General features: G+C 39.6%; 1 protein-coding gene across 2 annotated transcripts in view; it reads left to right on the top strand.

Moving 5' to 3' along the window:
• Positions 1-24,720, top strand: part of PACRG (parkin coregulated) — a 515,599-nt gene that overhangs the window by 310,463 nt on the left and 180,416 nt on the right. The window contains exons 5-6 of one of the 2 annotated variants that reach the window (XM_065888882.1): positions 18,265-18,286; positions 23,189-23,206. The exons of the other annotated variant lie outside the window; for it this stretch is intronic. Of the exons in view, the coding sequence (XP_065744954.1) occupies positions 18,265-18,286; positions 23,189-23,206 (40 nt within the window). The remainder of the gene's footprint in view (positions 1-18,264; positions 18,287-23,188; positions 23,207-24,720) is intronic. 2 annotated transcript variants of the gene reach the window in all.

Below are 24,720 nucleotides of genomic sequence, written 5' to 3'. Positions count from 1 at the left end.
TGCTGACTCGCGCGGTCCTGATCTGGTTCTCCCCGCCCCGGACGTGACTCTCTCTTCTGGATGTTCACTTGTGATTCCTCCCTCCGCCGCCCGATTTCCTGCATTCACCTCCGCTTCCAGTGCTCAGGGTCCCGCCCCCCCGCCCCGCGGAAGACGTGTCATCCAGCAGGGAGGTGACCCGCGCCAGCGCTCCCTCCCATACGGAAAACACGCTCACTCACACTGCGTACTGGAAATTCCGGAGCCCATGCCCTTCAGTCCTGCTTCGCGGGCTCCATCAGCTTCTCAACTGTGAGGAATACCCGGGTCTTCTCGTGTCGCCCATGACGGTGCCATGGGCACCTTAGAGCACCCAGGGCTCTCCAGATGGCACCTCCGGTAGGGTGGGGTTGGCCCAGAGCACAGCGACAGCGCCCTTTAGAGAAATCTCGCTGTCTTCTCACTACGTGTCTCTCTTTAAAAGCCTGATCTGTCCGGTTGTGGAACTGGTCCTCCTAAAGCCCTCAGTCCCGCCGCTGCTGAAGTGCTGGCCTCACACCCCATGTTCCCACAGTTCCCGTCTCAACCCCACACCACACTGGCTTCCGTTTACTTGAGCCAAACACAAAACTGTAGGAGGCATTTTCCACTTAGTATGAAGTCAGCTTTCCATTTTTATTGTCCTCCTCAAAAATCTATACTTTTCACATTGACAGGAAGAAATGTATATAGCTCAGCATAAGCTTAACCATCAATGAAGGAGGAATTGAAAAATACAGTAGATATATTTCCTTAGAAAAACTGCAAATATTATTGATACTTCTTTGCTTGCCTGCTTTCTGTATTATATTCTCATGCACATCTTGAATTAATGTTCCAAGTATAAAGAAAAAAGTAATGATGGCAGTGTTGTTATGAGTAAGTTCTCTTTGGATCCTTCCAGGATTAGTTTACTTTCTTTTCCCTAAAACACAGTACTTTAATATGAGCTTTTTGTGAGCCTATTTATATCCATTTTGAGATAGCAATGAACAAAAAATGACTCTCCTTTCAATGACTTTTAGATTTTGCATACCTATTACAATCCTACCTTTACTTCCCCCAAATGAGCCCTATATTTTTTTCTTAAAAGTTATCTCTTGAGCCTTGAAGTTATCTTTATCACAAACTAAAAAGCAAATTAATGATATAATAGTTAAAATTTAAAAGCAATAATTGGGCCATAATAACAGGATTATTGCCCAGTAATTTTCCCACTATTTCAAGCTTTGTTTTTACCTCCAAGAAAGTTGGATATTTATTTATACACATAAAGGGTTTTGAGGAGTTCGTAGGTCTTGTACCACAAATCATTGATTATTACCTGTGCTTGTGTGAGTAAGTTGATTTGTTATAAATATCATAAATAACCATCTAACTAGGTGGCTGAGACGTAGGTCTGTCTAGAAGAATATGTGTTATCCCTTCCATGTTCCTTATGATCTGTGAATATAGAATGATGATATTCAGAAGGAAGCAGTGCAATATTTGTATTTTTGTGATGACCAACTAAAACGTCTAAACATTTCTGTGAGGATTTTAAGCAACAGTGGAATGAGGGGGAAGAGTGTGATGACAAGCCTTTTAAAACCTGCTCACATGTCCACCTTTCTTACACACCTGCTGAGCTGTCTCCGTTGCTTGCCATGGTACACTGGGCCTTCTTGCACTCCCCTTAAGGCTGGTCTCACTAGCTCCAGAAAGACAAGTGCATTAGGCTAACCCCAAAGCCATAGAGAACAATGTGGTTTTTACTAGTTATTTGGAGGATGCCAAAGGGAGGGCAGCATAGTACATCATTCATTGATTCCCTGAAAAAAAAGATCGAGTGTTTACTACGTACCAGCACAGCAAAACCTCCTAAAAATCCTTAGAAGATTGAAAGTGTGCTGCCATGCAGCTATATTCCACTTACCAGACGCATCAGACCCCTTTGCAGCCATACCCCATGTCCCTGAATCAATGCGTACCTCCACGGGAGATCCGAGGAGCAAAGGAGGTTTCCACCCTCAGAAAAAAGCAAACTTGAGGTTCCTTATGACCATACACCCTCCCCTTCTTCTGCACTCTTTAGTAACTTGGCCCTGAGGTGAGGGCACAAATTTAGAAAAGTAAAATCCTAGATTTGATGGTAGACTTGTTGAGACTCTTCAGTGGGAAGAAGAGTGCTGCTTAGACTTAATGCATTTTCTGAGCAAATGAAATAGTGAGCTATGTAATAAAAGTTCAGATTTACCACCATTAACATTATCTTCTTGTAGAAGAACAGGGGAATCAGCTTCCTTAGTCCTAGCTACACATATCCATTCCTGGGGAGATCATAAGGAGAAACTCCCACTGTGGACAAACTTCAACTAATGTGATTTGTTTTGTTTTGATTTTCAGTTTTATTGAGATGTAATTGACATATAATTGTATAAGTTTAAGGTACACAAAATTGATTTGATATATGTATATATTGTGAAATAATTACCACATTAAATTTAGTTAACATCCATCATCTCATATAGTTACAAATTTGTTTTCCTTGTGATGAGAACTTTTAAGATCTATAGTGTTAGCAACTTTCAAAAACACAAGACAGTGCTGTTAACCATAGTCACCAGATATTGTCAATCAGCTGTCTCTTAGAATTTCTATGACCAATTTTTGCTGAATCTTTGCTAGGAGCTCCATTATATGTAATGTCTGATAAACCTTTGCTAAGAACTACATTATGATATGTGTGTTGTGTTTATAAACTCAAGCAAAGAGCATCTGAGATTGTCTTGAAACTACCAACCACCTAGATTTGAGAGTCCATCTAAATGCATATGACTTAGGCCATGGTGGACAATACTTCATCTGGTGCGTTCTCCATCATCAGGAATGCCTGATAGGTCTAGTCTTGTTCTAATCAAATAGGCCTATGGGGTCAAACAGCAATGAGCTAGGAGCTCTAGGGTCTTTTTGAATATCTGGGTATTGTTACTTGAACATAAATTGCATGAAGACAAGAACTTTTAATCTCTGTGTCAGTGCTTTATCATCAGCTCAAGAGAAGATCCTGGCCATTCTTAGCTCAATAAATATTTTCTAAGTAGTTGGATTCGGTGGGTGGATGGATGGATGGATAGTGTATTCATTTACTCTTGCCACCATAACAAACCACCACAAATTTAACTGCTTAGACAACGCCCATTTGCCTGCCTCACAGTTCTGTAGATCAGAAGTCCAATGGGCTTGACTAGGTAATATGATAAAAATCTAATAAGGCTGAAATCAAGGTGTCAGCTACCCTGCATTCATTATAGAGATTCTGGAGAAGAATCTTACTTCCAGGCATAAATCAGTTCCAGGTGGGTGTAGGACTGAAATCCCCATGTCCAGGCTGGCTATCAACATTGGGTAGCTCTCAACTTTTAGAGGCTGCCCACCTTCCCTGGTTCACGGCCCCCTACATCTTTGAAGACAGCAATGGCAGCTCAAATCCTTTTCATACTTCTAATCTCTCTGACTCCCCCCTGCCACATCTCAGCTGCTTTTAAGGGCTCATGTGATTACATAGGGCCCACACAGATAATCTTGGATAATCTCCCTATTTTAAGACCATCTACAAAGTCTCTAACAGCAGTACAGTACCTAGACTAGTGTTTGATTGAATAACAAGAGGACAGGAATCATGGGGGACATCTTTAGAATTGTGTCTTTGGATGAAGTTACCCAAAAGTTGATGTCCAGATGGCCATGATTGGAACCTTGAAGTATATGTTCAAGAGGACACAAAATGAACCTATTTCTTAAATTCTTTGCAAAGGTAGCACAGCTCTACACTCCCGTGAAAAACTCAGGGAAGACTGCAGATGTGCAAAACTTGGAATGGGTGTGACAAGACACAGAGTTGAAAGGTTTTATTGTTATCTCAGAGTTGAATCACATTATCTAAGGATTTGATGATTCATATATATAAGTGGAGAATAAAGTCAAGAAGTTCAACCTGCCTTTCAAAAGATTAGCCAGTGATAAAAGAACAGCATCTGCAGCCAGTTAGTCCTTTAGCCAATGGTGTTCTCTCTCCTACCTTATGTTCCTTGTCACTGACGGTATATTTCATTTCCTGAGTAATTCCATCAACATACCTAAAATCCCCACAGGCCAGCAATAGAAAGGACGGGGAAGTATTGTTTTTAGAATTGCTATAGTTGCTTTACAGATGAAGAAGCTAAGAACTGGATCAAATGATTTGCCCAAGGTCATATGACAGAAATGAGTCACAGCGAAGACCTCAGAAATCAATAGATCCTACTTCCAAACCTGAGTGCCAGATACTCTGAAAATGTAAATTGCTTTGCCAGAAATAGGGGTTCTGAGGCAGTTCTGACCAACAGATTTCTTTTATTTAATGTACTGAAATAAATTGACATTTCATTGATCCACTTTAACAATTATTATATGCTGTCAGATCAACGCAGCTGTTGCTAACCTTCCCCACAAATTCATGTACATTATAAAGCAAAAATGTTTTCATATCATCAATTTCTATTGTGGAGTAGTGATCAATAATAGCTTGAGAAAAACTCTGAACACAGAAAACTAGCAGCAATTTCACCTGATTAAAAGCATCATCAAACATAGAGTATTAACTAACCCTCTAATGTAACTTCACTCTTTTTGCCAGAAGGAGTTCAAATACGTATTTTTAATCCAGTGGCATTCCTTCTCACAGTTATTGATTAAAGCAGTATACATAATATAATCACCTTGAGGACCAGGTCTTTCTAGAAGAAAGTTACTCCCTAGAGTACATTTCAAAAAATATGTGGAAGCACTTTACCATATTTCATTAAATCCAAGATGTAATCAAGTGTTAAAAATATTTTATATTTTATGCCTCCTTGAGAAAGAAAATGTGTTTCCAATTAAACTATGATGCACTATTAGCATCCTGAATCAGAAATGTAAAAATTTTTAAAAAGTGACTTAATTAAATACATTGAGTCTAATTCGACTTGCAAAGTGAGGCATCAGCTATCTTGGAACATGAAAAATAAACTATCATGAATGGAATGAACACCACACCCCATCCACTCTCTTTGGGGTTTTCCTGTACCTGCTCTAACCTAATTTTCACAACCAGCATATAAAGCAAGTATTAAGACCAGTTTACAAACAATGGAAGTATTTTAGTGCTTCACCCCAGGTCATTCAGAAGCAGTCAAGATTCAAGACCAAATTAGTTTGATTCAAAATGTGTTTATTTTGTTTTCTAAGAGGGTTAGAATGTCTTTTTTCCCTGCTTATGATTTCTTGGCCAGTGTATCTACCCATTTCTTGGGAATGGACCAAGATGATAGAGGGTGAAGAGGCCATACCAAAGACTATACTTTAGAATACATGGTACTTTATAAAAGGAACATCCGTCAAAAATGTATAGCTAAGTTATATAACTGGAATCTGCATGAACATGGACATGCACATGCATTTTTAAAATCAAAGGAATTTTTTGGGATACATTAATAGATGCAAAAATAGATATAGCTCAATTTCTATACAATACTCTCTACAGGGTGCTGATAGTCGAGAAATTAACATTGTGAAACCAGTTATGGGCTTCAGTCTTCAATAAGCTTAATTTTTTTAATCTCAAAAAGAGCTACTTTTCAGAACAATAAATTTGAAAGTATAACCCGAAACAAATAATAGAACTTTAAGTCTTCTTTATAAGGAAAGTAGAACAAAATAATGATAGCGTTATAATGAAATTAGGAAAGTAGAAAAAAATAGACATTATAAGAGCAGTTTAACTGTATTTATTATTATAGACAAAGTAAAACAATTCAGTGTTCACATGACAGGTTAAGGACTGTAGTTACTAAATTGTATATATAGCTGATGCCTAATAATTTTTTAAACTCATAATTTAATAAATTTTCCTTGCTTGATAAATTTGGATTGTTTTTTATTGGCTAATGATGTTTGATGTTTATTTCAGAATTACTTGATGGGGAAAGCTAAAATAATGACTTCCATGTGATTATTACATTGATTTGGAAAAATTTTAATAAGTTATAGAGCAAGTATAAATTTAATTTGCAGAATGTTTTTGTTTTTCAAACACAATTCTTTAAGAAAAGACCACTTGTTTTAGGTGGAGCAGTTCACAGTCTCTTTATCCTAACTAATCTCATAGTCCCCCCAATAATTCTTCCAAATAACAATAGAAATAGAGATTAAAAATTGCTCTTGCCATTTATTCTTCATTTATTTGGCCAAATCAATATTTCGATTTAAGCACAGTTGTAGATTACAGAGAACAGTGTTCTCCTAATTTTGTTAATAACTCACAGGACGAGTGTTCTTATACTATCTATGAAGTAGTCTAAAATGTGACGTTTATCTACCCTTACCCATGAGTTACAGAGAAGAACTTCTATGAACCTGTTTCTTTTTCTTAGAATTTTCTGCCTACTTTTACTAGAAAATTGATTGCATTATTAAATTTCTCTTAGTTTCCCATATTTTAAAAAGAAAGCATAATTCATTCCAAATAAAACCATTCCAGGGTAATAATCATTTAGAATAAAAATGATTTTAGTATTGATATAGCTAATTTTCTCAAATAAAAAATTTCCATGCCCAACGCATAATCTACCAAGCATGCCTGTTAAATGATAGCTTTGTAATGCAAGAATTTCCATTATAAAAACTTGTGAGATACAATCTAACACATTTAAAAATTTAACACCCTTAGATTGTAATTGGAAGACAAATTCTAAATTAATTACTGTTATATTTCTTGGTTGAAAATCCTTGGCAAGTATAATATAAAATTGACTCTGAAATTATGCAATTAAAATTATTAGCATTTAGCTATTCCTTTTGAAGCTACAATGGCTTGATTTGTTTGGCTCAAAAGATGTTTTGAGCCAAAACATGGCTCAAAAGATGTTCAAAGATGTTCAAAAGATGTTCAACTAAAATCTAAAAAAAGTGCTTAAAGTTCGAAAAGTTTTAAAAAGTGGCCATTGGGCTTCCCTGGTGGCGCAGTGGTTGAGAGTCCGCCTGCCGATACAGGGGACACGGGTTCGTGCCCCGGTCCGGGAAGATCCCACATGCAGCGGAGCGGCTGGGCCCGTGAGCCATGGCCGCTGAGCCTGTGCGTCCAGAGCCTATGCTCCGCAACGGGAGAGGCCACAACAATGAGAGGCCCGCGTACCGCAAAAAAAAAAAAAAAAAAAAAAAAAAGTGGCCATTGATACAGTTAAATCTATAAATGCTATGTTCAGGTGAAGTGGTTCAACACTGAGTCATTGAAAAAATGGCATGTTCTATAGAGGGTATGCTGTTTGAAGTGTTTTACACCAGGAATATAAACTTTTTTAGAATTCTGTTATCAAGGCCATGAATTAATATGCAATGTTGTGACATGATCCTGTGATCTTTGTCAAATCAATCATGGAAACTTAGAAATCTCTTCTCTTAAAAATTGATGCATTCTTAGAATTGATTGCTTGTCTAAACTATGTCTTTCATTAATATGTCTCACAGAACTGTTCTGCCAATTATATTTTTAGAGTAGATATTCCTATTTTTTTAGTGAGATTATTTATTAATTTGTCCCAAGTTTTTTGTATTACTTAACTGTTAGCAATAGCTAATAGTTAGCTAATGTTTCTACGGCAATATGCCAGATACTGGGTTCAACACTTTTAATGAATCATCTCATTTAATCTACACAAACCCAGGAGGAAGAAAGTATCCTTAATCTAATTTAAGTGATAAGGAAATGAAGGCAGAGGGATTAAGTAATTTGCACACTGTCAGTCAGTAAAAAGGCACCGAGAGCATTATTCAAATGGGAAGAGGAACAAAAAGTGATAACTTCTATAGTTTTCTCCATTTCAGGAATACTCAGTGTTTCAACTGCACCTAATAAGGTATCTTATTACAGCATGTTAGACAAGTCATTCCAACGTATTGATTTCATCTTCCAGTGTTTAAACCAGCCATGTTCAACTAGTAACACTCTTAAACTTGCAGCTTGTTCCAAAGACTGTTTTTTCATTCTTGATACTAAATGAAAAAAAAAGTAGCATTCAATACTAGTTATTTCCTATGATTTATTTTTTTAAATATCAAGTGACATTGATCTTAGACAAAAACTAGACTCAGATTCATTATTTATGCAATAGGATGAAATTTTTTTATGTGGATATAATTTATAAAAGACGTCACCAGATATATAACATATATATAATCAAAAATTTTATATCACATATTATATATTTATTAAAGCTCTTTTATAGTAGTTAATACAGCATGCATACACTTTGCTGAATTTATAAATCCAACCTAAAGTACCACTTGGACGTGATAACATGGGCGGCTTTTAAAAGTGAGAAATTTTGTTCTGACGTGTACAATTCTTCACGTGCAGTAGTTTGTTCTTTGTGTAGAAAGACAATTTTGCTGACAGTGTTAGTTTCTGCACAGAAGTCCTCATCGTCAGCAAGACTTAACTTGAGACGATGCAAGACAATTGCAAGAAATGCACTTTAGAAAGAAGAATTTATAAGATTTGTCCATTGAAAGATATGAATTAATTGTATCTTGGAGTGAAGAAAAAACCCTAGCTTCACTCTCATAAGTTCGGGGAAGATGAGTTACTAATAATGATCAAGGAGAAAGTCATCCCCTGTAAATTATGGCTTGCTAGATCTGGAGCTTAAATATGCAGTTATTCTGAGAGAAAGAAAAGAAAGAGAACAATGAATATGATTAGAAGCACAGAAGAAATTTTAGTAGATAGGGAGATTAAAATCTAAAATCAGAAGGATTCTCATTGGAAAATCTAAAAAAAATATGATGAGAAATGGAAAAACACTGAAAACGTACAGAAAGAATATCGATAGAGCCGTCGGTTTTAACTGGAGATATAAAGAAGGGGTGCATTGAAAATAAAGGCCGCAAAATGTAATGAAGATGACAGACAAAAGGCTCCTTGACTGTATCAGAAGGGCCTTGTTTCATCTATGGTGGGTCTCCAAATAGAACACCCTTCAACAAGTGGCCATCTGACCTCTGCTTAAACCCCCTGAATCACGTGGTCTCACAGCATCATAGTGCAACTAATATTTTTGAACAGCTTAACTGAAAAAATGTTTTCCTATATTTAAGCAAAACCTTCCTTCCTATAACTTTTCCACTTTGGTCTTCATTCGACTATGTAGTTCTCGCTCAGATGCTCTCCTTGTATCCAGGCCCCTCTTTATTTCATGGCTTTCACAGGTTTCTTGGTATAATTTCTTCTTGTGTACCTGCTTTTATTGAGTTTGAACAAGGTATACTTTTACTTTGTCATATTCTAAATATATTAAGATGCAGTGTTAATTACTTTCTCATGTTGACATTTCAATACAACGTTTATTTGCTGTGCTTTATCTCTTTGTTTCTCCTGTTTTCTATCAATTTCTCCAAAATCCTAATACATTGTTTGGAGTTTGGTTGTTTCTTCTTACACAAGTTTGCATTTCAAAGTGTACTATTATTAGTAATCTTGTGTCCCTCAAAATGTGAAAACGTCTGTCATTGTGAATAGTCCTCTGTTACCTGAGTTTTAGTATTGGTATAAGTGGTACTGTTTGAGGTCAAAGCTGTCCATACAAGTTCAGTACATGTAAGTCTGTTGTGTCCTCAGGATGAAACTTAGATCGCTGTTTTGGCCTGAAAGCAAAATATCAGTATGGCAGAGCACTGGGTCAACACTTCAACAAACATGCTGACATCTTGATGGTTTTGGGTTAATAGCATTTTTATTGGGCAGCCCAGCAAGCTGGATTCAGGGACATGTTTCACATTGCCAAAGGAAACCTGTGATTATATGTAAGATTTCTCTACCAGACAATTTCTTTTAAAAAAGAAATGGAATAATCTTTCACTGTTTTGTTTCCCTTGCACTCCAAAGTACAGTCACTTAGCAATTTTATTACTTTCTCATTTGCAACTGTATTTCTGCCCCCACCCTATTACCAGCCACCCCTACTGCCACTGCTCTAGTTCAGGGCATTAGTATCAAACCTTGTCTAATACAGTGAATTCTTCCTTGTTCTCCAGGCAGCAAAAATCACATTTCTTCTTCTGTCTCAAATTGGAAAACCTCCCTGCAATTCTAGAAACATATTAGTCTCCAGTCTAAAAAATGCTGGACACACTTGTGCTAGTAGGTTGTGGTTTTCTTTTCTTTCTTTCTCAATATTTCTATCTTTATGGTCTCATGACATTATCTTAGTAGTAGCTATCACGGAAAAGAGAGAATTCAACTCCCTAGGCAGCTCCTTTCCCAATACTTTGATGCTTCAGCATATGCGCTCTTGGGACAAATGACACTTTTGTAGAAGAAATATGTCAACTCACTGAATGTTGACAGATAAATAAGAAGGGATTCCTAATTAAAAAACAAAACAAAACAAAAAACCTTTGCTTTGCATGATGACTTTTTCTGTGGTTCTATGGAAGCCTTTTCTGAAGAAGTACTCAGGCAAGAAACTGCCTCCTCCATAGTGAGAATGAGAGGGGGTTGGAGCCTGAGATTTCCCACAAAGTCAAGTATGTGCTTGGACGACTGGAGGGACGTCAAAGGTGAATGGTAGTTTTATAGCGATGGCGGGAAAACCACAAGATGAATCATGATCACTGCTATTTCTCGGGTGGAGAGATTATGTTGGTTCGGGTTGTGAGAAGGTACATTTATGGGGAAAAAATCCATAAAAGAAAAGAAGTAGGCCCATCTTCACAGATTCGGGCAGAGAAAGGGCAGAGAGAAACATATGTCTATCAAAGGCTGCTAAGCCATTGTTTCACCTCCTTATTCAGAACTGTGAAGCCAGGCTGGGTGGAATTAGCTTTCTCCTTCTTGCTGCTTCTCGGACACATGTTATAGAGAAACACATGTTACTCATTCCTTTATTCAGTAATATTTACCGAATGCTTTATATGTGCCAGGCACTGTTCCAAACCTCAAGTATAGAGTAGTGAAGTTAAACAAAAGCACAAACGTAAGTTCATTCTCATAAAATCAAAGCGATGACGACGGTGATGTTGATGATAGCAGCAAGCAGCACCGGGCACTCGTGGCCAGAGGCACCGCACCAAGTGCCTTCACCAGGTGATCTTGAGAAGCATCCAGCCAGGCTGGCAAGTACAGCCCAGCAGGGTCTGCTGTGCTCGTCCCTGAGACTCCTGGTGGTCACATTGCCCTCTTCCCCATGGAGCTCCTTAGGCAGCCCAGACAACACAGGTTATGTGTTAAGGGTGAGAGGGACTATAGAACGTCATGTTCAGGGTCAGACCCTGTTTGCACATCATCTTCCTCTAGCAATCCACTGAAGCAGCCACTGGATTGACTGAGTGGCAACACTGCTGATCAGCCCCGCAGACGTGTTGTGCTGGCTCGAACCCTCTAACTGAGATCAAAAAAATGAAGGAAGCAACCTCTTGAAAGGACCATTGTGTAGCTGATGAGGAGAACTGGGTTCAATGACTGCTCTGTCTTGGGGGTTGTATGACCCTAGGTGAGTCATTCAGTTCCTCTGTGTATTTCTTCAGTGAGCAAGTAGGAAGAATACATACTCATATGTCCTTAAGATTCTCCTTCTGCTTCTCTCGTCTGTTTTCCTTCTCTTCATCCTCAGAGCTGGTTGCCATTTATCATCAAATAATTTTTTCCCATAGCTTCTCACCACCCACTTTGTGCGGAGCCTTTTACTCCAGAACCCAAGAAAGGAAAGACCTGGTTCCCACTGCACAGCACCCCTGGTTTTCCCTCCCTCTTCCCTTGTAACTCATCCCAATTGCCCAGCTCCATCTCACAGCTGAGCTGCTGAAATCAATAGTTTCTGGGTTTTATGGTCCTCTTGTAAACAGCGGCAAAATCAATGAGATTTCCATACTGCAGGGTGAGGAACATTAATGTCGAGGCTATTGATAAGGAGTTTCTTTTCATAAATGTGAAGTAAATACGGGGCACTTCTGCCGAATTTATGCATAATGAGGCGTTTACACAAACAAAATGCACACGGCTCGTTGAACTGCCTGGGACAAAATAGTATTCCACCTTCAAGCTTAATAACTGCGTACACTTAGAACCAACAGGAGGCATTCTGCTCTGGTTTGAAGCGCCTAATTAAGTCCATTCAAAGAGTTTTTTCCAAACCCCCTCTCTCTGAAGCACATTTATGGTTGGTGTCAGAGAACCAATGGCTGTCTTGATGTTTCCTTGTTACAGAACATTCCTATGACTTCTGTACTCTTTAATGCAGTACCTGTGTTCTTCCGAAATAATCTGTGAGATTTCATGCTAAGCCTTGCTCTCGTTCCTTCCTATTTTTTATTCTGACTGTATTAACCAATTCTCTTTGGAGAATGTGCTTGCAGCTTAGGTGTATCTCACTTTACCCAATAAACGTGTTCCTGGCACGTAGTATGTAAATCAGATTTTAACAAATTGAATCGGATATTTGAATGCCCGAGGGGCACTCATTTTTAGAAATAAGTCATGTTCTGAATTTTAAGTAAATTTTTACACCCTAATTTTTCTTTTCTGATAACCCATGTTTTCACTTGGGTTTGCTTACTTAGGTGATACCTGTATCAAATTATTAAATTCATTGAGGAATTTTAACAAGCAGGCAGTTGAAAGCCACTTCTTAATGACCCTCGTGTTTGCATCATTACTGACATAGCTAATTAACTACAACTGCACACACATAGTTAAAACTTAAACCAGTTGTTTGATTGTATAGGTAAGAGAGTTACGGGGAAGGTAATAGAAGTGGCTTGTTAGATTTAAAAGTTAGGTAAGAATTTCTCTTAACAATAACAGTAGGCTAGTCAAGGGACTTCATCATAGACCTGTTAAAAAAAATTCTTTAAATAATAGTTGGTGACATCCCAGTGACATGGACATTTTAGGATTGTAATCAACCATTGAAATAATCAATCACCCAAATACCCTACGTACAGATAGACACCTTGGATCTCATAAAACCAATGTTCGTTGAATGCCTACTGTGTGCTGAATTCCAGAGCTGCATGGGAAAAGAAGATACGGCCTCTGTGTGCTGGGGTGGGTTCTATGATGAAGGTCAGCTGTGGGACCAGTAGAGGGGATGATGCACTTTATCTTCCAGGGGACCAGCCTGGACCTTGGAAAAGGAGAGAGATGCTTTATACTTTAATTGATATCAAAATTGCCCAGAGGTGACGATGTATATGCTAGGTAGATGGCAAATGTTTTTTAGTTAATCAGGAAAGCATCTTGAGAGTGACGGATTCTGAGAGTGAACTGATTTTCACTGCACTGAAAGCGTGCAGTCTATATTAGACTACACACCTTCCATAATTCCCGTAACCTGATACAGGGATAGTTTGAAAGATTATATAATTCCCGTAACCTGATACAGGGATAGTTTGAAAGATTATATAATTCCCGTAACCTGATACAGGGATAGTTTGAAAGATTATATAATTCCCGTAACCTGATACAGGGATAGTTTGAAAGATTATATAATTCCCGTAACCTGATACAGGGATAGTTTGAAAGATTATATAATTCCCGTAACCTGATACAGGGATAGTTTGAAAGATTATATAATTCCCGTAACCTGATACAGGGATAGTTTGAAAGATTATATAATTCCCGTAACCTGATACAGGGATAGTTTGAAAGATTATATAATTCCCGTAACCTGATACAGGGATAGTTTGAAAGATTATATAATTCCCGTAACCTGATACAGGGATAGTTTGAAAGATTATATAATTCCCGTAACCTGATACAGGGATAGTTTGAAAGATTATATAATTCCCGTAACCTGATACAGGGATAGTTTGAAAGATTATATAATTCCCGTAACCTGATACAGGGATAGTTTGAAAGATTATATAATTCCCGTAACCTGATACAGGGATAGTTTGAAAGATTATATAATTCCCGTAACCTGATACAGGGATAGTTTGAAAGATTATATAATTCCCGTAACCTGATACAGGGATAGTTTGAAAGATTATATAATTCCCGTAACCTGATACAGGGATAGTTTGAAAGATTATATAATTCCCGTAACCTGATACAGGGATAGTTTGAAAGATTATATAATTCCCGTAACCTGATACAGGGATAGTTTGAAAGATTATATAATTCCCGTAACCTGATACAGGGATAGTTTGAAAGATTATATAATTCCCGTAACCTGATACAGGGATAGTTTGAAAGATTATATAATTCCCGTAACCTGATACAGGGATAGTTTGAAAGATTATATAATTCCCGTAACCTGATACAGGGATAGTTTGAAAGATTATATAATTCCCGTAACCTGATACAGGGATAGTTTGAAAGATTATATAATTCCCGTAACCTGATACAGGGATAGTTTGAAAGATTATATAATTCCCGTAACCTGATACAGGGATAGTTTGAAAGATTATAGGTTGGGGAGAAAATAACCTGGGCAGGATCGAAGGAAGCCAATTGATCTGACTGACTTGGGTTGAGAATAAAAATAAGCAGAATGAGGGTACAGTTTTATGGCAAAATCGTCACACGTCTATACCTAACATTCAGATTCAGTCAGGTCCAAAGAGCAGGCCAGGTCACCTACCATCCACCCCACGTGCCATTCAACTCTGGAATCCACAGTCAGAAGAGATCATGAGATTGAAACAAAACTCGTGTCTCGCACTCAGTTTCAGCTCCTTGTCTGTGTCTGGTGTTTAATAAGTACCCCGTGGCCTGTCTGTGTATCCACACCCTACAAGCAAGCTGCCTTCTTCAGCTGCTACACAACCCAAGACACAGCAGCCTGTGCCGGTGGACGTTTGGGGTATCCCTCAAGGGCTGACTATGGGACCTTAAGCCCCACTCTCCCTCCCACCCTGAGATGCAGGCACACGTCTACAGGCCACTAAGGGGAAACTTCCTGGGAGGGGAGGGGGATGCTTTTGGATGCAAGTTTGTTTTTTCTAAATTTGGATGCTGAGCCATCAGAGTCAGAACCACACAGTGTGAGCAGAGCACTCCTGGTTGCAATCTCTGGGATGTAGTGAAGCAGAGAGCAGGAACAGAGGCCCACATATAACGGAAAACAGATGCTAGCCGCGGCTTAGAGAAGGTTTGTGAAAGAAACAGCTGAGAGTAGGTTTTTGCTTGTGTCGTGATTGCTATGATTTAAGTCAGAGGCTCGGGGCCTGACCTCCAGTTTGCCCCGAGAGGATGGAGAGGAGGAAAAGGGCAGAGAAGCAGTGCTGGACAAATCATCCCAACTAACAGTTAATTAAGTACAGGGGTGCAGAGACAGAGACGATTTGGAAATGACTGTGAAAGGCGTGGGTGTGAGGATAGTGATGCCATTTCCAGAAGCAGAGAACACGGGAAGAAAGAGGTGGTAGGGCAGGGAGCTGAGCTCAGTCTGGACGCCCCAGAGGAGTTTGAGGTTCTGCAGGGACCTCCAAGAGAACATGCTCAGGAAGGAGTTGAAAGGGCAGGCATTGCACGCCTGGCACCCTGCTGGCTTCGTCCCTGTCACCCAGGTAAGGCATAGTGTAATTTGGGATGTGCACGAGAATGCCAAGGTAGAGAGCATAAAGTGAACAAGAGGTGAAATGAGGATGTGGGTAAAAGGAGAATGAATTCGGGGGGACACTCATCCAGCGCTTTCTAGAATCATCCTTTTAGGGTCCCTCCAAATCCTCTGGCAAGCCAGCATCACAATCTAACTCCCACTTGTGAATGTGAGATCCTCTTCCTGCCAGGGACAATAATGGTATTCCCGTGCCATGGGCTCAGCTCCCTGCTCCAGCCTGGGGAAGACCCCAGAAGAGAGGTTTTCTATCAGACACAGAGCAGGTGGGTGATGAGGGCCTCCAAGAAATCAGAAAGGTCGTGAAAGGAGTGAAACTTCCGAGGTTTCAAGGGAAAGTGTCTAATGAAAAGGGAGTAAAGATCACTACACAGAGACATAATTAGATCCTATGACTTTCAAACGGTTCAGCTGGGAAGAGGGAGACAAGATCACAGACAGGACAGTGCATTGAAGTTTAACTGTCTTAATCTACAGGCACAGATTCGCCAGCATTTATAAGCTTAAAATTAGAGTAAGGTTGAAGGGAACTCAGCCCCTGCCAGTGATGAAGGCTAAGATACACGTCCAGTCTTAAATGGGACATAGAAACCTAGGGTCTGCTCTTGACTGTCAGGAATTCATTACATGGCATGAGATAGAGGCTCTGTGCATTCGGGAAAACAGTGGTGAGAAGAGTAATTATTTCCTGGGAGTGAGCTGCCTGCCGAGGTATTTATACACTGCAACGGAGAGTAAAATAATACTTGCCCACCTACCTACCCATTAGAGGTGACGCCTGGAGAATGGTTTCAGATTCTTGGATGAAAGGGTATATGAATAACAGTGTATCATCCCCTTGCAGTGTGTCCTAGCTGTGCATAGCTTAGCTTTCTGGAGCGACAGTGGTAATGGTACAGTTTGTCCTTTGAGTTGCTGATTTCAAGTTTCTCCATCCGAATGTGTGGCACAGCTTGGGAAAAGTGAGACTCCATTCTTCATGGTTCAAGAGAACATTGCTAATTTTTGTTAATGACAACTATTTAAAGACAGAAATTTAAACAAACAAACAAGGTTACTGCATGGCAACTACATTTTACTTATAGAACATCCTTTCTGAATCCTTTAAGGGAAAATTGTTATTTGATAGTTTTTTCAGCTTAGGGTAATTTCACCTTACCTATTTCATTGGCTAACCTAGTAAAGAGCTAGTTTTGAAATTCAGAGGGTGTCATGTTTATTTTCTATACATCTTGTCACTTGCTATGTATGTTTGTAAACAAATATGTTCCGTTTTTTGGAGACATATGGCTCCTAACTTGTTTGACTTAATAAGGTAACAGAAGTTCTGTGCAAAATCTGCCTCTAAAGGGTTGTATCTCTTGGTGATTTGATGCTCCAAAGAGTGTTTCATTCAGGGCAGAGGCTGATTCTCTGTCCCCTCTCCTTTCTGCATCCCTCTTCCTTCCCAAACATGTGGGAGAGTGACCCTTGCAAAGAGACTCAGAAAACTCTAGAAACAGAACAGATAAAGCCTTAGGCTATTTTCAGTGACCCACTCCTATATCCTTTCCTTTCCCTGGAAAAGTTCAAAAAGTCTAGTTTATTCCCTAGGACACCCTCCAGGGCTGCTCACCCTGAGTTATGAGAGCAGAGCCAGCAAGGGACTGCGTGCAGGGAAGGTGTCCTGCCCGTGTCCCTGTGGACACTGTGGGTCCTGCTCACGCAGAGCCCTCCCGTGGCTCCTTCAGGGGCAGGAAGTCACATCTCCAAGGCAAGGCTGCACCGAGTCCCTGTGGGAGGCTGCCTGGGAGAAGGCTCAGTAGGGTCAGGTAACTGGGAGGGGGAGAAGCTGCAGAGGGGCTAGACCTGGCCTAGCAGCCGGACTCCTGGGTTCCAATGCCAGCAACACCTCTCAGCAGCCGTGAGACATGTGAGCAAGCTGATTCACTTACCTGCGCCTCCATGTTCTTGCCTGTGAAAGGTGAACAAACCAAATATGTGTGACATGGTCATTTCATTTGCTCTTAGCCGCTTCACCTTCAACGTGTGAAATGTCCACTTTTAGTGGCTCTGTCAGGGCGAGGCATTTAGCTCCAGAAGATTCTATTAGAGTGTGAGAGTCCTCACATCGCAAAAAGGAGTGCCCTGGGATAATGGGACACGTGACCAGTTAATAAGGTTGGACAAGAGGTGAGCAGAGGTGCAGACATTCACTTATTCAACATTTAAGCACTGTGTGCACAGAACTCTGCCTCTACTTTCTCCTCCTCCACAACCAAAGAAGTCCTACTTTTATGATTTTTTACACGTTGTGGACTTCTGAATAATACTGATTTTAGACAAGATTTTGCAACCAAAGAGTTTGAAAGAGCTGATCTCAATAGCATCCCAGATGAGTTCTCGTAATGAAGAAGCTTAAAGAATCCCCATCATGTGGGGAAGTGAGCTAGACACAGAATTTCTCAGGCCTGGGCTCATTCCTTTGTCATGGGAACCATACCATGCCTCATCGGACACTGGCCACCTCACCAGACCCTGGCCACCCATTCCTTCTGCCGAATGTCAGGAGGGGTGTGACCAGTAGTCTCTGAGGCCAAAGTGCTGCTCCATGAATAAAATAAAAACTTCTAAATTCAAGAACTGTTAGGTATAGTCTTCCACTTTCTGAAGTCCTAATATGAAAACATTGTCCCTACAAATTTAAGAAATGGCTACGCTTACCCACACCTGACTCAGTAGATGTTTTCAGGGATGGTTGAATGCCTGAAATTTGGTTTTTCGACCTCTTATCTAACCTCATCAAGACTCAGTTTGTTAATCAAAACTGAGTCAAAACAATTATTTTGTTGTGAAGCTCACATATGATAAAGCACTTTGTAAACTATAAAGCACTGTACACTATCATTTTTTCTTTCTTTCCCATTCCTTGGGCAAGACTCTATCATACTGCTACAGCTTTATATCTTAGTGTCGTTGAGTACTCTTCTATCTTTGCTAAATACTACTAATCCTTTTGCCTACAAACCAGCGTAAGTCACATCTGTTTGATGAGTGTCTGTCTACTATTGGGCTTCTGTGATGCAGATTGATGGGCCTCACTCTTGTTTGCTGTCATCTCATGGGTTTGATGATCTCTCTTATAATTCTCACTTCCAGCTGACCCAGCACTGAGGTGGCAAATCTATGTTTGCTTCACTGCACCTATTGTGTGAATTTCACCTCACTTCTCAGTCAGAGGAACTCATTTTCCTGAGTTTGTTTTAACTTTATAGAACATCCATTTCAGGACTTCCCTGGTGGTGCCGTGGTTAAGAATCCACCTGCCACTGCAGGGAACACAGGTTCAAGCCCTGGTCAGGGAAGATCCCACATGCCGTGGAGCAGCTACTATGCCCATGTGCCACAACTACTGAGCCCATACTCTAGAGCTGTGAGCCGCAACTACTGAGTCCACGTGCCACAACTACTGAAGCCCGAGCCTCTCCGCAACAAAGAGAAGCCACTGCAATGAGAAGCCCGCACACCGCAATGAAGAGTGGCCCCCAACTCGCCGCAACTAGAGAAAGCCCTTGCACAGCAAAGAAGACCCAACACAGTCCAAAATAAAAAATAAACAAAAAGAACATTCTTTTAATAAAAGCAAAAGTTCATTTGGGAAAAGAAGGTGATATATTAGCAGTCATTTCTACTGATGCTGCTTCTTATTCTTTTGGATACCTACTGTAAGCATCTACATTGGTCTCTGCTTTGACTGGGACAAATAAAAAGTCTCCAACATAAAACATTCAGAACATTTAGGTAATCTCCTAAAAGAAAAAAGTAGGGGCTTCCCTGGTGGCACAGTGGTTGCGAGTCCGCCTGCTGATGCAGGGGACACGGCTTCATGCCCCGGTCCGGGAAGATCCCACATGCCGCGGAGCGGCTGGGCCCGTGAGCCATGGCCGCTGAGCCTGCGCATCCGGAGCCTGTGCTCCGCAACGGGAGAGGCCACAGCAGTGAGAGGCCCGCGTACCGCAAAAAAAAAAAAAGAAGAAGAAAAAAGTAGACAAACTTACACATTTTCCTCTGAGTTAGTAATGTCTTTCTAACTCTGACTTACTCATATTTCTCATCTTCATCCTACTTGAGCTGTTACATTTTTTTAAAAAAAGAAAAATCTTTGGAAATAAATAAAGTGAAAAAAGGGGGAAAGGCCAACTTTAAAACAACTTCATTAAATTTTGCTTTTTAAATTTTTATTTATTTATTTATTTTTGCGGTACGCGGGCCTCTCACTGTCGCGGCCTCTCCCGTTGCGGAGCACAGGCTCCGGACGCGCAGGCTCAGCGGCCATGGCTCACGGGCCCAGCCGCTCCACAGCATGTGTCATCTTCCTGGACCAGGGCACGAACCCGTGTCCCCTGCATCCGCAGGAGGACTCTCAACCACTGCGCCACCAGGGAAGCCTTGCTTTTTTTAATTTGGAAAAATTGTTTAGAATAAAATAGGACTCTAGAAAACATATTCTATTATCTTAAGACCTTGTCTAGTGGGTCTTCATTTGAAAGTCTTGTATTCCAGAGCCAACTCTGCAGCCTTGGGTATGTGAACATAAATTAGTCCTCTATATTTGTTAATATGATGCAGGAAAAACCCTGCTTTCTAGAATAGATACCAAAATTGCAAATATATATACAGAATTTGATTTTTCTCAAGGAAATGATATTAAAATTGAGCAGAGCTGTCTAATTGTAGAACCTGATGTCCAACCTTTTAATGGAAATGGCCACATATACTATCTTAGTTAAATATTTGAATTGATTTTCTATTTAAACCTTAACTTCATAGATCATAATGTAACCAAATATGAAACTATTTTACGTTATTTTATTTTTCTTAAAATCTCTTTAGGTAAGAGGCAGAGGAAGTTAGGAAGGAGGCTCTGACCCTACAAAGAAATGTCCAGAGCTTCCACAGGATTAGGATCCTGCATAAGAGCAGAAGTTGGAGCAGGGCAGAGAAGAGTGGAGAAAGGAAATTGGGACTCAGAGCTAGTGGAGAAGACAGGTGCTTCTTATATGCCATAGTCTCCAAAAGCAGGATAATTGTAGGATGCCCTTTGCACTGTCTAATGTTGCCTCTACAATTAATAATAAGGTGGTAACTGTTGAATAACCTTTATTCTGACACCCCAAAATAATCCTCTTTATAGGCATCTTGTAAACTTTTAAAATTTCTAACTTTTATACACCCCAAAATATATATTCTCATGAATTACATTCTTATGAAAAAATAACAAAAAAATACATTTAGAAAATATAAAGGAGGAGGAGGAAGAGATAAAGGAGAAGAAAGTGTTGGCCCTACTTTAAATAAAATAGTGCAGGAATTGAGAGATCAATCAGTAGAAAACGAATCTAAGTATATGAAAATCTGAAATTCAGTAAAAGTGACATTTCAAATCAGTAGGGGAAGGTTAAATTATTCAATAAATGGAATTGTGTTCATTGCTCTGTGTTTGGAAGAAAATAAAGTCAGGATGTGTACCTCCCAGTACTCCACAAATAGTTTTGAAGTAGTGCAAACATTTAAGTGTAAAATATTAAAGCCATAAAAAATACTAGAAGAAAATATAAGATCATTTTTTTAAATAATGTCAGAGTGGAGAAGGTGTTTCTAACCACAACACAAAATCTAAGAGGCGTTGAGGAAAAGATTGATGGATCTGACTAAATAAAAGCTAAGAACTCGTGTACAAAGAGAAAAAACCCAGCATAGAGCTACATGGCAAATGGCAAATTGGGACAAAATAAATTCAAAACATAAAATAGTAAAGATTTAATGCCCTGAACATACAAAAAGAAACAAGAAAAAGACAAGCAACCCAATAGGAAGAAGCAATTCAGAGAAGAAGGATAAATAATCAAAAAGAACAAAGAGATGATCAACTCTGTTCACAGTTAACAGAGTAATGAAAATCACAGTGAGATATGACCTCTGGTTGTTATGAGATTTCTGGAAGCACTCTTGTTTACAGTTGATGAGAAGGCAAACAGGCAATATATTTTGAAAGATAGTTTAACACTTTCATCTTAAGTGTGCCTTTCATTCAACCCCTAAACTCTACTTCTAGGCAACTCTCCTATGGAAATAATAACACAGGTGTCATTGAAATAGTAAAGGTTTGTGAAGTGTCTAAGTGTTTACCAGTAGAAGAATGGAAGGCTGTGCAGAGTTTTTATAAATTAGGATATATATTCTGCCTTGGAAAAAAGAACCATTGTTTACTGTAAGATAAAACATGCACACCTACACATTGGAGGACCCAATGAAAGCATGATTCTATTTTTATCCAATAGATGATGCATGTATATGTGTGTGTACATGCAGAAACATTTATGTGTATTCTAATAAAAGCAGAGCAGCAATATTGATGAAGAGGCAATGGGGGAGGAGTTTGTGGGGGAGGAGTTTGGCTGAGTGAGAGACATTTATTTTAATCAAAACATGCCAAATGACGCTTTCATTTACAGCAAGGTGCCAAAATACAATGGTAGGCAGTTTTACTCAAGTAGCGTGTGTAAAGTACTGTCTCATTAACCCCTAGATTAGGCCTTACACCTTCTGCTGGAATGGTTGACCTTGAGACAGGTCGCCAGAGCCACCACATGGCGTCTGCTGAATACCTTTAATTCCTTCCTCTTCTTCTCATTTTACAGAAATAATTTCTGTGAAATTTTGTTTCTACACAGCACTGAACCCGAGATTTTCTTCAGTATTTATGAGGGCATTTACAAAAGGAACAGAGCAATGCAGTATAGACAGGTCACAATAATTCTCCCAGTCTTTCTGACAGCCAGGGTTTCAAGCTTCACCTTTCTTCTACACATAATGAATTAAATTAAAACATGGCACATAAAGCGGTGGCAAAAGAATCTGAAAGGCCACTTCAGAGGTGAAAATAACTTCATATAAACCATTCCTATTATGAGTGAATATATTTAGATTTTGTTAAAAATAAAAACCCAGAATAATCATAAGAGCAAAGTAGCACAGACCAAGACAGAAAGGAGAAGAGCACAGGGTGCCGGCACGTTCAAGAACGCCTGTGCATTCACGTGGTTTACTGTTTCTCTCAACCCTGAGCTGCTAGTGGGGCACTGGCACTAGACGGGGGAGAGCCTACAGACTGTGCTGCATCCCCACTGGGTCAGATGCACAGGAAGGTGTGCCTTCCCTACCCAGCCCCACCAATTCTTAATCTCTAAGTGGCTGGAACTTGCTGGGCAGCATCAGTTACATTAGGGCAACACTGAGGAATTTGCAGACTCAAATCATAATGGTGCCTTCCATTTTTTTTTTTTAGAATATAAAAACTAATACCCACAGAGTAAGTGAGATTTAGCAAAAGAGACATGTTTTCCAAAGTTCTTTTTTTTTTTTTTAATTTGTTTTGACTGCGTTGGGTCTTCGTTGTGGTGCACAGACTTCTCGTTGCGGTGGCTTCTCCTGTTGCGGAGCACAGGCTCTAGGCACGCAGGCTTCGGTAGTTGTGGCTCACGGACTCAGTAGTTGTGGCTTGCTGGCTCTAGTGCACAGGCTCAGTAGCTGTGGCGCACGGGCTTATTTGCTCCACGGCATGTGGGATTTTCCCTGACCAGGGCTCGAACCTGTGTCCCCTGCATTGGCAGGTGGATTCTTAACCGCTGTGCTACCAGGGAAGCCCATTTTCCAAAATTCTGACTGGCCTCTATTTCCTGGGGGTTACAGAAAGAAAAATAGGTACATTTACTAAAGATATCATATTTCAGACAAATAGTTTTCAATTATGATGTTTTGTCAGATTAGGAAGTTGAAAGAACAGGTTGCCTCAGCCTACTACTGCTTGAGCCTTTTTATGACACTTATAAAAAGTAACCTATGCTTCAACTGGTATTCTTGTCAATTCATATTTCTGTGCAGAGAACACTGGCTGTGACTTCATTGTCCTGAGGCGTGAAGGGGGCTCTGTTTTGTTTACCCCCTAGCCTCAACACTACCTGCGCATAGTGGCAGCTCAGTAATGATTTGTTTTTTTGTGGAATAAAAAGCTTCAGATCACTTTATAACTATATGTCCTCATTTGGATTAATTTTTATTAGTTTTATTTTCCAGGGCTGTAGAATTAGGTCAGTCATTAGGTCAGTAGCAAAAAGCTTGACCAAACCCAGAAAAGTACAGGTACTTTTTGAAATGTATACAGAAGAAGGCCTTACCTTTAGAGCTTACAGAAATGACTTATCATGACAGCCTTGTCCTTTGGGTAATGTCCCGTCACTTGAACACCACGTGGCCATTAAAAGCCCGCTTGTATTTGAAATGCATGGGAAGCCTGATGAGAGCCTGCTGATTGTTTTTAAATTAAGAGATCACGTTTCAGTATTATGTCTTTTGTTTCTTCGCTAGAGGTATATATTTTAATATCTCACTTGCTTTTATAACCCATCTCATAACACGATGTTTAGAACATATGCTGTGTATTTTTTAATATTCCTTTGCTCCTTGATTGTGATTTATTCTTTTTCAAAGAGCTTTGAAATTCTCAGTTTCCAGAAGCGTTTTGAATTTAAAGTGTAATTGTTCTAAAATACTAAAATTGGTGAGATTATCTGAAGAAGATGGTTCTATATACTCAGAAAAGCCACTTAAACTTGGATGAAATTGAGGAATTAGAGCAAAAGCTTCATTCCCAGGATATTAATCTAGACTTTCTTTGGAACAAGAAGCAAGGCTGAGAAATTGCCCTCAGTTGTAAATGGAGAATGAGTCTAAACATCCTCCTAAAGAATTATAATTTAGTTCTAGTCAGGAGTAGCTGAGCAAGTGAAAACCTGATTACTTAAAGGCACTAAGTATATTAGGAAGAGAAACACAAATACCTTCAACCACGGCGGTCTAGCTCTTTAGGTTCTGGTATTCTGATGGGAACTGATAGGCTCCATTACGGATGTCCATCATGGAGATGAATTTAGGATGCCTTGGTCATTGCTCTTGTCTGCAGACTGAGCTCCTTAAAAAATCGAGCTATATGCTTGCAAGTCACATAACTTAATTTACTGCTGAAATGGAACATAAAGTGGTTAGT

Source organism: Phocoena phocoena, chromosome 12 (assembly GCF_963924675.1).
Source record: "Phocoena phocoena chromosome 12, mPhoPho1.1, whole genome shotgun sequence".
Lineage (NCBI taxonomy): Eukaryota > Metazoa > Chordata > Mammalia > Artiodactyla > Phocoenidae > Phocoena > Phocoena phocoena.
The sequence above is the reverse complement of the archived record's forward strand: the minus strand, read 5'-3'. Positions and strand labels throughout refer to the sequence as shown.